The following is a 13,783-nucleotide window of genomic DNA, read 5'->3' on the forward strand; positions in this document are numbered from 1 at the left end:
CATAGCCCCAGTATATAGGTTCACTAATCCCCAACCCAACAGCCCAGTTCCTTTTGTTCCCATAATCTACAATAGTCCTATACGAACCAGGGATTGTCTTTGGGTGCACTCCCATAGTGCATACAGGGATAATCGCCGGTTGGTGTCACAACACATTTAGAGTAAATTGTCTTAAGGGGCCTCTACGTGTTGGCTTCGGCCCCACGCACGCCTTCCAAAAGTCCTTCATGACAGACCCGACCCGAGACATGGAAACGACATACAAATAATAATAAGATTAAAAATAATTAAATAAAAAATATTTTCCCATGATTCGGGAATTTTTCGGGTGTTTATTTTATTTTCCCATATTTTCCCGATATTTTTTCTTTCCCACCCAATTTTTTCTTTCCCTGCCCATCACTAGGTGAGTCCTACAGACCAATACTTGCCTGTCATCATTGAAAGTATTTTGCAAACAGAATGTAAAATAGGTACTTTAACTCTCCCGGGCACTCTACAAAAATCGGCGGAGAGTTGCCTTTCTATAATTATTCTTTATTCTATGCCTTTAGATAAACGATATTTTCCGTTTACCGTAAAATGAAAAGGTTCATTAGTTCTTACTTCTTTCATGCACTATAATCAAGTATTTTATTTCCTCATAACCGGTGAACGGTGAAGATAAAGCCAATGTTTTCAAAGCCATCATGTTGATCCACGGAACGAAAACGTGGTCCTGTTTAACTTTCGATAGGGTGCTGGTAAATAAGACAAAAGCCCGAAGTTTAGAGAATCGCGTGTAATGTTCACCATTAGAAAAAAAGGAGAGAGTTTTACAGTATTGCCATACTAAAATAATAATTAAAACTAAAATGTTGGGGATGCCAACATACTGCCAGCCGCAGCCAAAGACCTTGTATAGAATAGACGGAGCATATTTAAGACGAAAGAAAAACATAGGTTTTGTCTTTCGCACTCATGTGAGCCGTCATAAGTTAAAAAGAGATAAACATACTATCGTCGTAACGTCTTTTATACTCGTGTAGCGGGTTTGTTATAGAAACGTACCTATAGTATATGTTTTTGTATCAGAACCACTAGTGCCGTTCCATGTCTTTATCGACATTATTATTGGCTAAATATTTCATGTTAGTCCAAGATCTAAAAAAATATACATTACAAATTGAATGATTAATTAAATACAGAAATAACGACCTAGTATCCATACCTGGGTGGGTAGAACCACAAGTAAATTAGTTTAAATTGATACCTATTTGTACCCTGATAGAAAGATACCTAAGAAGAACCGTACGTTGCGGTGACAGATTCAGAACCACTTATTCAACGTAATTATCATGGACAAACTTGTTAAAGGTCAATTTATCATTTTTGAATCTATGTCATTTCGCAAGGTGTTATGGCCGAGGAGGTCGAGGACGGTCCATCTAGTCCACATATACTATAGTATCATTTTAATACGACATTGCGGCCACCCTTTGGTTGCTATAAATCACATACCTACCCTTTTATAAAAAATAAATAGGTACACGTTTTTCATTGACTTGACCGGAAATCGAATCGGCTCTCGATACAAGAAGTAGACGACCTTCTAGTATATTTCGGGGATTATCTCAATGCGATTAAAGAATAAAAGCAAATACTTCTTTATAAGATTTTTATTCAATATAGTTAGAATACAATGACTACGAAGCACTGAACAATTCCGACTTTTGGTGATAAAAAAAAAATATATTTCCTCTTGTTCACTTTCTTTAGAAGTGTATAGTGTCGGCTCTGGTCGTTATAACTTTACCTGCAAGAATGGCACATATTAACGTGGAGCACACAAATACACAAGCATTGCATGTTTACACATTGCACATAGAAGGAATGATCACAGGTAATTACAAAAATAGTTATTCATACTAATTATTTATAGAAGGAATAATCACAGGTAATTACCAAAATAGTTATTCATACTAATTATTTTGTGCAATAGAGAATATTTGTATTGTATTGAAATATTTTTTCCATGCTAATGTAGAATACAAAAACGAAATAGCTGCAAATTTATCTATAAACTTATAACTAAACTTAAACTCACCTTATGTGAGATATGTGAGTGAATATTGTTGGTACTGCATCTCTATGTAATATTTTTGTTTGGTATCCTGCTCGATAGAAAGCAAGATACATCGAAATGTAATTAGCACAGGCTTAAATAAGGAGAAGGCGTCCTTCAGAAGAGAGAATTATCTCGTTTCATGGTCTGAATCTAATTGTTTCTTAATTTCTTGTTTCGTAAATTAGGATATTTAGGAAATCTGGAAAATACAATATCTTTATGTAATCTTCATCCAAATCGGAAACAGGTCGAAAAATAAATTAAACGTGAATAGAATAACGCAACATGTAGATGTTACATTCAAACATAATATTATGTTATCGATATCAAAGGACAACACTACTTATAATACTTTGGGTACATGATCTGTCAAAGCTGATTAGCGTAAAATGTGAAATCAATTATTTGTACAAATGTGACGGCTTTGCTGAAAATATGCGTCTGCATCGTGTTTAGGGCTCAATAAACTTTACAAAAACCAGACCAGGTAATGTATTTCTTGCACACAAACATGTATTATGTGGTCGATAACTTACCCATGGTGAGACATTGTTTGATCGTTCTCCATTATAACACCCATTCTACTCACACAACCAATAGCTACGCAAGCCATGGTTCATAATGAATAACTATTTCACAGATTGTTTATATAAAAAGTTAAAATAATGTCCCAAAACACCAAAAAACTAACGGCAGGTTTGGTATCCAGCTGACTACCACAACATCTCAAAACGGTAAACACTGACGTTCTAGACAGCGGTGTTTGTCTATGTTTGTTTCTTTTTTCCACAGAGATTGTTGCCATAGGGAAGAAAGAGAGCTGTGATAGTTTGATCGTCACTCTAAAATATTATCCGTCTATTCTATACAAGGTCTTTGCTCTAGACCACTATTTTAACAAGTGACAGCCGATGTTTCGTTCTGAAATTAAAGTAGATAACGAACTATTTTCTACCAAAGACCTTGTATAGAATAGACGGAGCATATTTAAGACGAAAGAAAAACATAGGTTTTGTCTTTCGCACTCATGTGAGCCGTCATAAGTTAAAAAGAGATAAATATACTATCGTCGTAACGTCTTTTGTACTCATGTAACGGGTTTGTTATAGAAACGTACCTATAGTATATGTTTTTGTATCAGAACCACTAGTGCCGTTCCATGTCTTTATCGACATTATTATTGGCTAAATATTTCATGTTAGTCCAAGATCTAAAAAAATATACATTACAAATTGAATGATTAATTAAATACAGAAATAACGACCTAGTATCCATACCTGGGTGGGTAGAACCACAAGTAAATTAGTTAAAACGATACCTATTTGTACCCTGATAGAAAGATACCTAAGAAGAACCGTACGTTGCGGTGATAGATTCAGAACCACTTATTCATCGTAATTATCATGGACAAACTTGTTAAAGGTCAATTTATCATTTTTGAATCTATGTCATTTCGCAAGGTGTTATGGCCGAGGAGGTCGAGGACGGTCCATCTAGTCCACATATACTATAGTATCATTTTAATACGACATTGCGGCCACCCTTTGGTTGCTATAAATCACATACCTACCCTTTTATAAAAATTAAATACACTTTTTTCATTGACTTGACCGGAAATCGAATCGGCTCTCGATACAAGAAGTAGACGACCTTCTAGTATATTTCGGGGATTATCTCAATGCGATTAAAGAATAAAAGCAAATATTTCTTTATACGATTTTTATTCAATATAGTTAGAATACAATGACTACGAAGCACTGAACAATTCCGACTTTTGGTGATAAAAAAAAATATTTCCTCTTGTTCACTTTCTTTAGAAGTGTATAGTGTCGGCTCTGGTCGTTATAACTTTACCTGCAAGAATGGCACATATTAACGTGGAGCACACAAATACACAAGCATTGCATGTTTACACATTGCACATAGAAGGAATAATCACAGGTAATTACAAAAATAGTTATTCATACTAATTATTTATAGAAGGAATAATCACAGGTAATTACCAAAATAGTTATTCATACTAATTATTTTGTGCAATAGAGAATATTTGTATTGTATTGAAATATTTTTTCCATGCTAATGTAGAATACAAAAACGAAATAGCTGCAAATTTATCTATAAACTTATAACTAAACTTAAACTCACCTTATGTGAGATATGTGAGTGAATATTGTTGGTACTGCATCTCTATGTAATATTTTTGTTTGGTATCCTGCTCGATAGAAAGCAAGATACATCAAAATGTAATTAGCACAGGCTTAAATAAGGAGAAGGCGTCCTTCAGAAGAGAGAATTATCTCGTTTCATGGTCTGAATCTAATTGTTTCTTAATTTCTTGTTTCGTAAATTAGGATATTTAGGAAATCTGGAAAATACAATATCTTTATGTAATCTTCATCCAAATCGGAAACAGGTCGAAAAATAAATTAAACGTGAATAGAATAACGCAACATGTAGATGTTACATTCAAACAATATTATGTTATCGATATCAAAGGACAACACTACTTATAATACTTTGGGTACATAATCTGTCAAAGCTGATTAACGTAAAATGTGAAATCAATTATTTGTACAAATGTGACGGCTTTGCTGAAAATATGCGTCTGCATCGTGTTTAGGGCTCAATAAACTTTACAAAAACCAGACCAGGTAATGTATTTCTTGCACACAAACATGTATTATGTGGTCGATAACTTACCCATGGTGAGACATTGTTTGATCGTTCTCCATTATAACACCCATTCTACTCTCACAACCAATAGCTACGCAAGCCATGGTTCATAATGAATAACTATTTCACAGATTGTTTATATAAAAAGTTAAAATAATGTCCCAAAACACCAAAAAACTAACGGCAGGTTTGGTATCCAGCTGACTACCACAACATCTCAAAACGGTAAACACTGACGTTCTAGACAGCGGTGTTTGTCTATGTTTGTTTCTTTTTTCCACAGAGATTGTTGCCATAGGGAAGAAAGAGAGCTGTGATAGTTTGATCGTCACTCTAAAATATTATCCGTCTATTCTATACAAGGTCTTTGAGCCGCAGCAATGAAAACCTAAGAATTTAATGTCAAAAAAAAGGAAAATATTTGAACACAATACTATAGGTAATCTGAACTTTTGAATGTAAATCTATTTTTGAAAAATACTAGGTACATTTAGTCAAGGAAAGCAAAATTTTAATACAACATTAAACCAAAAGATGAATTTAAATGAATATAAAACAACTTTTGAAATAGTATTATTTTACCAAACCTGTGTTTATTTTATACCTATGTATAATAGCAATAAATCATGAAGAGAAATGATAACGTTATGAGTTTTAATTTTACAAACCTAGTGTCTATCTATACAATGCAATGTTAGCTTACAGATAAGCAATGAGATGACACAATATTATTGTGATTACTTATTTGCTGCTGAGAACAGCAATATCCCACCTAAAGGGAAAAACAAAAAGCTGCATGTTAGCCTATAACACAAGAATAATCAACAATAGGAACATTTAGCCTTAATTTAAAATAATATTTTCTTATCATAGAATAAAAACCACACACAAAGGTAAGCTTAAGGTAATTTTACTCTTTAAATTTACTATGTAGCAAATAGTAACTTAATACTAAGTACATTATATTTTAATACACACATATAAACAGCTTATAACTATATTATGCCATCTTATAACTAATACAATTACTTGGTTATTCTATTGGAAGTGGGCATATTTTTACAACTGACCGTTTATGAGTTCTACCATTAGCAGTTTTTACCTCTACTACTCTAACTCTGTTGTCATTACCGGGAAACGTTTGAATGACTCTAGCAAGTGGCCACTGCATAGGGGCGGTGCTGTCCTCCTTAAGCAACACAAGTGTACCTACTTGAACGTTAGGTTGGATATCTCTCCATTTGGAACGCGTCTGCAAAATGTTAAGATATTGTTTGCTCCACACTTTCCAAAAAGAGTTAGTGATATTACTACACTGCTTCCAGAACTTCAATCTATTAACAATGACAACAGGCTCACCAGATTCAGGGTATGCGTTTAACGCTGTACCTATAAGGAAGTGTCCAGGTGTGAGACAAGAATAATCATTTATATCACTTGAAAGTGGCATTAGAGGTCTGCTATTTAAAATAGATTCTATTTGACAAAGAACTGTGTTTAATTCTTCATAGGTAAGTATTGCCGTTTGTACAACCCTTTTCAAGTGGAACTTCATACTTTTGACACCTGCTTCAGCTAACCCTGCGAATGTTGGAGAATAACAAGGGACAAAATGGAAAGTTATACCTCTTTGAGATGAAAAAGCATGAAGTTTCGCTTGATGTTCATTTGAGCTTTGCAATTTATATAAATTATTTAATTGACTACTTGCGCTCCTAAAAGTTGACGCATTGTCGCTATAGATGTCAGTAGGAACACCTCTACGCGAAATAAATCGTTTTAGACAAGCCAAAAAGGTTTCAGTTTTTAAATCAGAAGCTAGCTCTAAATGAATAGCCTTAGTTACGAAACAAACGAACACACAAACATACGCTTTTGTTTCTAACGACCTTCTGATCCTAGATTGTTTAATAATTATTGGACCTGCAAAATCTAGACCTACCTTTTGGAATGGCCTACAAGCGTTGACTCTATCATGTGGAAGCGTGCCCATTAATTGTTTCGCTGAATTAGCTTTCAGTTTGAAACAAGTTATACATTTGTGTAAGACCTTTTTAATTTCTCTCATTCCATGAACTATCCAAAACCTTTGATTAATAGTTGACAAAACAACCCTAGGGCCAGCATGTAGATTTTTAATATGCTCGGCGTGGATAATTAAATGTGTCACGCGGGAATCACGTGGCAAAACAACAGGATGTTTTTGTGAATAGGGCATCGATGAGTTTTCCAAACGACCTCCTACCCTAACTAGACCTTTGTTATCAAGGAATGGACACAGTGGTTTTAAATTACCCTTTAAAATACTTTGCTTACACTTTAAATTATGAATGTCTTCTTTCAAGTATTTTTGCTGTTCATATTTAATTATCAACAACAATGAGTCATTTAATTCTTTACTGGATATATAATTTAAATTATTTTTTGCGCTATTTGACCTCACATTTTGAATAAAACGTAGTATGTAAGCCAAAATGCGTTGCATTTTGTTTATATCAGAGTACTTGTCTAGAAAATCTAGCTGTAAAAGTTGTTCATTTGTACTAGAGACCATACAAACCAAAGAGCCCGAAAATACTGCACAAGCCTTAATTTCAGGTAGTTCGCCGGGAACCGGTAATTGAGGCATATCCATTAATGTATACTCACCTTTATGCAAAAACTCTGGGCCTTCCCACCACAGAGGATGATTGTGCAGCTCGCTGGGTAGGACTCCTCTGCTTAAACAGTCAGCGGGGTTATCCTCTGAGCGGATGTAAGACCAGCGGTACTGGTGAGTAAGCTGTGTGATGACCTTCACTCGATTTCCCACATATGTATTAAGCGATGTTATATTGGTTTTAATCCATGCTAGGACTATTTGTGAATCCGAGTACAAGTGAACATCACCTATGTTTAATTTATGATGCAACGTGTCATACACTCTGACGACCAGTTTTGCAAGCATTACTGCAGCATTGAGCTCAAGTCTGGGTACAGTTAGACTTTGCCTTATCGGGTTCACACGCGACCTTGAACATAACAATGATATTTTTACTTTACCTGTTTTGTCGGTGACACGTAGGTATATACAGCACCCGTAGGCTGTGGTGCTCGAGGCGTCTGCAAAACCTATTATCTGAACAGAGCGTGCGTTGCATACACCGACATGCCGTGCGATGGTTATAGGTGACATGACTTGTAAGCTGTCAAAAAATTCACACCATACCTTTAGCAACTCGTCAGGCGGCCTTTCATCCCAACCTACTTTTGCTAGCCAAAGCTGTTGCATGATTGCTTTCGAGGTTACCAGGATCGGCCCTGCATAACCCAAGGGGTCATAAAACTTCCCGATAAAGCTTAAAATGTCACGCTTGGTTGTAGGCATGTTTTCGTTAGTGCTGGGTGACGAAAGCATGAAAGAGTCGGTGTTAATGTTATAACTTATACCCAAAGTTTTTAGAGAAGCATCATTATCTTTCCCTAACTCTATATCATCAAAATGTTGCTGCGATTTTGGTATGTCATCTAACAATGAAGTGCAATTTGAGTACCATTTGTGCAAATGAAAGCCTCCAATTCCTAGTAAAGTGCATAGCTGCCTTTTTGATTCAATTAACAGTTCCGATGAATCATGTGACACTAAGGCATCATCTACATATGTAGAGTGTTCAATAATGTGAGCAGCCAGTGGAAACTGTTCCCTATATCGGACAGCCAACTCCTTCAAGCACCGTGTAGCTAAGTAAGAGGAAGACTTGAGTCCATAAGTGACTGTATTTAGCTGTATACATTGAATATTTTCCTTGGGGGTATCCCTCCAAAGGATGTTTTGCAATGATCTATATTTTTGGGCGAGTGATATATTTCTAAACATTGCTTTAATATCAGTTACAAAAATAAATTCCCCAGTTCTAAACAACAATAAAATGTCTATCAAATCTTTCTGCACCACAGGGCCATTTAACAATAAATCATTAAGTGATACTTTTTTGTTGCTTTTCATTGAAGCATCAAAAACTACACGACACTTAGTTGTTTTTTTGTCTGGTCTAAGAATTGCGTGATGTGATAGAAAATAAACTGGATCAGAATCAAGATTATATTGACTGATATCTACGAATGTACCATGGCCTTGTTGTACATACTCGTGAATAAATTCAGAGTACAGCTTATGTAGCTCTGGATCCCTTTGAAATCTAGCTTCTAAATTTAGATACCTTTTGAGAGCTAAGTTGAAAGTTTGGCCAAGTGTTTCATTTATTGACTCTAGTGGTAATTTAAGAGGTAATGCAACTTCAAACTTGTTATTTTGTGTATCTAGATTCACAGAATTACAAAACATTTGCTCACAGGTCTCATACTCCGGGAGTTTTTCTGGAAAAAATTCAGGAACCCTTTCAGACTCCCAAAACGAGGAGAGCGTGTCACTAAGTGACGTGTCACATGTATTGCAAAATAATGATGTTACTTGGCTTGAATGCTGATTAGTTGGTATGGACCCTGCAATCACATATCCAAATTGTGTGTGTAGAACCGGCAGTTGCTGGCTGGCTCCATTCTCTGACAGGCTGCTTACAGTTGTGGAATGCTCAGACGGCAACAGCACCTGGAAAAATATATCAGCACCCAATAAAATATGTATCACACTTGGCTCATTGAAGTCATTATCAGCCAATGTTACATTGGGAGGTAACACCAAGTTTTCCAATGGTATCTTGACCTGTGGTAGCTTTGAGGTTATGTTCTCAAGGACATGACACGTGACATCTATTTCAAATTTCTTTGTAATTGAATGTAATTGTATATTGACATACTTATTTACATTGTTTATTTTGTTGCCTATACCCACCACTGGAGTATTTAAAGTTTTGGGTTGTAATTGTAATAAATCAACCAATTCACTTGTAATGAAGGATGCTTGAGACCCACTATCAAGTAGCGCCTTCACATGAACTTCTGTTCCATTGCTCGCCATGAGTTTCACTCTAGCTGTAGGCAATAGAACTTGGGTCGCACAGGATTTCATAAATAACGTTACTGGCGACTGAACTGCATCTTTGTGAAGCAATGTGTTGTGCTTTTGTTTGCATACTTCACACTTAAAGAAGTACCTACACTTCTTATTATGATTTCGCAAGCATATTTGACATAAATTATTGTCAGTGACGAATTGTAATCTCTGTTCAGCTGACATCAATTTAAACTTTGGACAAATAAACAATTTGTGTGGCAACTTACATAGTGTGCAGGCAAGTGGCGGCGGTGCTGACTTAACAGTGGCTCCTGCAACATCCTTCACTGTCACTGTGTGAGCAGCCTTTGAAACGGGGAATTGCACCTGAGTTCTCTCAGCATTTTCAAGTGCAAGGGCTCGACGTTCTAGAAAATCAATCAATGTGCTTACTGAGGGTTTATTATCCTTAATGAGCTGAAATTCCCTATTACAATAAGCATCTAGTTTCCTAGTGAGAATGCATAGGAGTATAGAATCCCAGGACTTTATGTCGTGCTTCAAGTTTTTTAGTGAAGCAAGTTGTTGCTTGACACACGAGACAAACACCCTAATGTTACCTGCTGTTGATTTAGTAATTGGATTCAAATCTAGCAATATGTTTATGTGTTCGTTTGTTATTTTGTACTCATTGTCGTAACGATCCTTTAGCAACGTTTTGGCCTCTGTATAACTTTCAGATTGTAAAGGTAAATTTTTGATAAGATCAAAAGGCTCATCCTTCAAAAAACTGCGTAAATAAAATAGTTTTTGTACGTTTTGTAGGCTGGAATTTCGATCTACTAATGCGTTAAATAATTCTATGAAGGGTTTGTACTCGGAGTACTTACCTACAAAGATCGGAACATTTATTTCAGGCAGCTTCGTTGCCATGGTCTGCAGTGGGGGAGGGCTAACCACCTGGTTATCATCTAACTTTTGCATTAAGCGTTTTATTAGAGTTAGCGTTTCCAAGTATTTTGTTTCAACAGCGTCACAGTCGTCCGCGTCTGGATTAAGCGCACATATCTCCAAGTTAAGTTTTTCAAATCTGTCAAACGTAGCCCTCAACCTCTCCTCCTTTATGGAAAGGCACTGGCGATCGAGTTCCGCACCATCAGTGTCACGAAAATAATTAAAATGTTTCGTCAAAACGCCCTTCTGAGAGGCACGTTTGCGTAAAAGACCTTCTAGAGCCTTAGGGCTGTTATCACAATCCGAATCAGACATAATGGTAAAACAAACACTTTATGATGACTTAGAAACTAAGTACACTTGCTAAATACGCTACAATTACAAAATAAAATATTTGTAACAGGCTAGTTACGCTATACGTGTTGTCGAGAAAAAAAATATGGCGTCGTCGACGAAAAAAGTGGGCGTTTCCGGAAGTATTCGAAGCTCTGCAGAGTCCCCTGGTGACGATCGCGAGTAACAGTATTATACGCGCGAGTCTTCAAACGAACCAATAAATCGATCTGTATCACAGACACAGTTGCCCGCCGATTTTCAAATCGGCCAATAGGAGCGACTGCAAGTGACAGACGTAGTACATCAGCGCCACAGTGGTGAGTAGCGAGACCTCGTTGGTTACCGCCCTGTTGTCGTGTCGTGGAGCGCGCCAATGGGAAGGCGCGAAAGCGACGCGTTGGTGTGACGTAGCTGTGACGTAGCAGCAATCAGCGCCGCTGTGGCTAGTGGCGAGTAGCTGAATCTTGCCTTGTAATGACGTCACGCCGAAACGCACCATCGAAACCGGAAACACGTATGCTAGGTATGGAATGACTAGCACTTTTGATGTGGGATGCCTAAATAAATACGATACTTGATTTTGGGCAATCTCCTCTCGAATGCTTCTTCTATGTGTATGATGGCGAAGTGTAGATCACGACGAAACCTGTTGTTGTGTCCGGCGATATTGCTGACGACGAAGTAGTTCGCGGGCGAGAAAGTTCAAACCTCACGAAATCACAGTTCTTTCTGAACAACAAATGTCTGCTCGGCACAAATTCACTCGCGGGCCCTTGTGATGCGAAGGACCATGTTTAACTTTCGATAGGGTGCTGGTAAATAAGACAAAAGCCCGAAGTTTAGAGAATCGCGTGTAATGTTCACCATTAGAAAAAAAGGAGAGAGTTTTACAGTATTGCCATACTAAAATAATAATTAAAACTAAAATGTTGGGGATGCCAACAGGTCCAAACAAAATACCTTATTTTCGGTGGAGGTCGCTGCTCGTGTATGCTCCTTAATTATCTTTCCGAGTAATAAATGTTTTTTTTATTTTTCATTCAATATAATGTGACCGAACGACGAGCTTTTTCAGTGTATTTTTGTTTTCATATGTCACTGAAAATTGGTATCGATTTTCCGTTCTTGCCCTGCCTTTTGCTTTGCTGTTACACAGTGCACTGTGTAACCATTTTTTTAACTGTATCGTCGCGTCGGATAAAAATTGCTTTTCAGAGGTATGTGACCGGGCTGGATTTTCCTTCGCGGGTTGAAAGGTAATAAGAGAAAATTGCACGTTTAATAGGGTAGTTTCCAACTAGTCAAATCAGTTACTTTTTACTAAATGTCAAAACACAAAATTACTATAGAATTTGCATGAAAAACGCGACCAAATGTCCGACTTATTATTACGTTGTCCTTGATTAAATATATTATATTACATTATAAATAAATTAAATAGAAAAAAGAAAATGTTTTTCGTTAGTTCATAATTTATCTTGAACCTAGTACACGACCAAATTAGGTAGGTACTTACATTGTTTCGTGTAACTTTTTTTATCATTAGAGAAAAGTTGTCACTTACCTTTTCTTTACAACTGCAATGAGAATTATATGTTGAGTGTTCTTCGTTCCTCTTATAGCTCTGAAACAAACAAAGAAATATTTTAGTGATACGTTTTATTAAGAAATGATAGATTTATTCGTGGTTTTGACGGACATAACTCACGCCCGTGAGCTTTATCATGGGCAGAGATACAAGTAAGTAATCAGAAAACCGTTTGGACACAAAATCCCTTAGGACCAATAGATCGATCGTTGATCGCTAGCATCAATCGATGGTAGAATGGATTAGTCAAAGTCAATCGATAGTTTCTACCAGATCAATTAAAGCTACCACATACAGTCGATCAACATTATAAGGTTTCAAAGTCTTAATGTTAATGTTCTAAATTCAAATTTAAAATGTAATTAAACTCGTGTTCTTTTGGTCAAAAATTCGGAAGTGTTTCGATTTTTTAGATGAGAAGTATAATAATATTATTTTCTGTATTACCAAAACAAAGGAGCTCGGTGGCGCAGCGGTTAACGCGCTCGGTCTGCGATTGTTGAAGTTAAGCAACTTTCGCAAAAGAAAAAGTTTTCATCTCAATCTCCTCCGTGCTTAATAACGATCAATCAGCACTGGGCCCGCGCGATGGTTTAAGGCCCGATCTCCCCATCCATTCATAGGGAAGGCCCGTGTCACAGCAGTGGGGACGTTAATGGGCTGATGATGATGATGACCAAAACAAAACAGTTTACATTGAGCACTTGCCGAATGATTATACATTAATTGCAATCCAGCCTGCATTCTCCAAAAATAAAATAGAGGGCGCTGTTAAGATTTAACGTGATAATTATGTACTTTCTCATTACTCGGGTTCATTTCTATTATTCAAAACACAATGTAATGGCAGAAGTATATAAAAAATATATACTTAATATAATAATTGTTGCTTGATATTTGGATCACATTGTGTATCTTACTTATTCATCATATTATGTTGCTTCCTGTATGGCTTCTCTTTATGCTCATCAGAAGAATAACGGGTGGAAGATGTAATTGTGCCAGGGTGTAATAGAATAGAAAACAAATATAAAAGACGCACATGTCTGTTATCAATGAAATTAGAAGGTTAAACGAATAAAATGAAGCGCACTCTATATTGTTTTTAAGAACGTTGCCTGGATGCCCTCATAGCAATAACCCACTCTGTCGTCTCAAACTCTATGTCTCAGCACTAAACAGCTTTAGCTTA

General features: G+C 36.4%; 2 protein-coding genes across 8 annotated transcripts in view; both read right to left on the bottom strand.

The window, feature by feature from the left end:
- Positions 1-13,783, bottom strand: part of LOC126374302 (high affinity cAMP-specific and IBMX-insensitive 3',5'-cyclic phosphodiesterase 8) — a 342,656-nt gene that overhangs the window by 76,476 nt on the left and 252,397 nt on the right. For all 4 annotated transcript variants that reach the window (XM_050020843.1, XM_050020845.1, XM_050020844.1 and 1 more), the window contains one exon: positions 12,568-12,627. In XM_050020843.1, coding sequence (XP_049876800.1) covers positions 12,568-12,627 — 60 coding nt within the window. The remainder of the gene's footprint in view (positions 1-12,567; positions 12,628-13,783) is intronic.
- LOC126374292 (uncharacterized) lies at positions 1,614-12,361 on the bottom strand. Of its 4 annotated transcripts, XM_050020823.1 has the most exons (4): positions 10,604-12,361; positions 10,001-10,141; positions 4,253-9,368; positions 1,614-1,795 (listed from the first exon to the last, which is right to left on the bottom strand). In XM_050020823.1, the coding sequence occupies exons 2-3, from the start codon at positions 10,052-10,054 to the stop codon at positions 5,814-5,816; spliced, it is 3,609 nt and encodes a 1,202-aa protein (XP_049876780.1). In that variant the 5' UTR covers positions 10,055-10,141; positions 10,604-12,361; the 3' UTR covers positions 1,614-1,795; positions 4,253-5,813. The 4 variants fall into 4 exon arrangements, with proteins under 4 accessions (XP_049876780.1, XP_049876783.1, XP_049876778.1 ...); XM_050020826.1 differs by having other exon boundaries at positions 10,001-12,361; XM_050020821.1 differs by lacking the exons at positions 10,001-10,141; positions 10,604-12,361 and having other exon boundaries at positions 4,253-9,994.

This window comes from Pectinophora gossypiella, chromosome 17 (assembly GCF_024362695.1).
Source record: "Pectinophora gossypiella chromosome 17, ilPecGoss1.1, whole genome shotgun sequence".
Lineage (NCBI taxonomy): Eukaryota > Metazoa > Arthropoda > Insecta > Lepidoptera > Gelechiidae > Pectinophora > Pectinophora gossypiella.

Coding starts and splice junctions, on each gene's coding strand:
- LOC126374292 (XM_050020821.1), bottom strand. CDS start 9,956: ATGTCAGCTGAACAGAGATTACAATTCGTCACTGACAATAATTTATGT.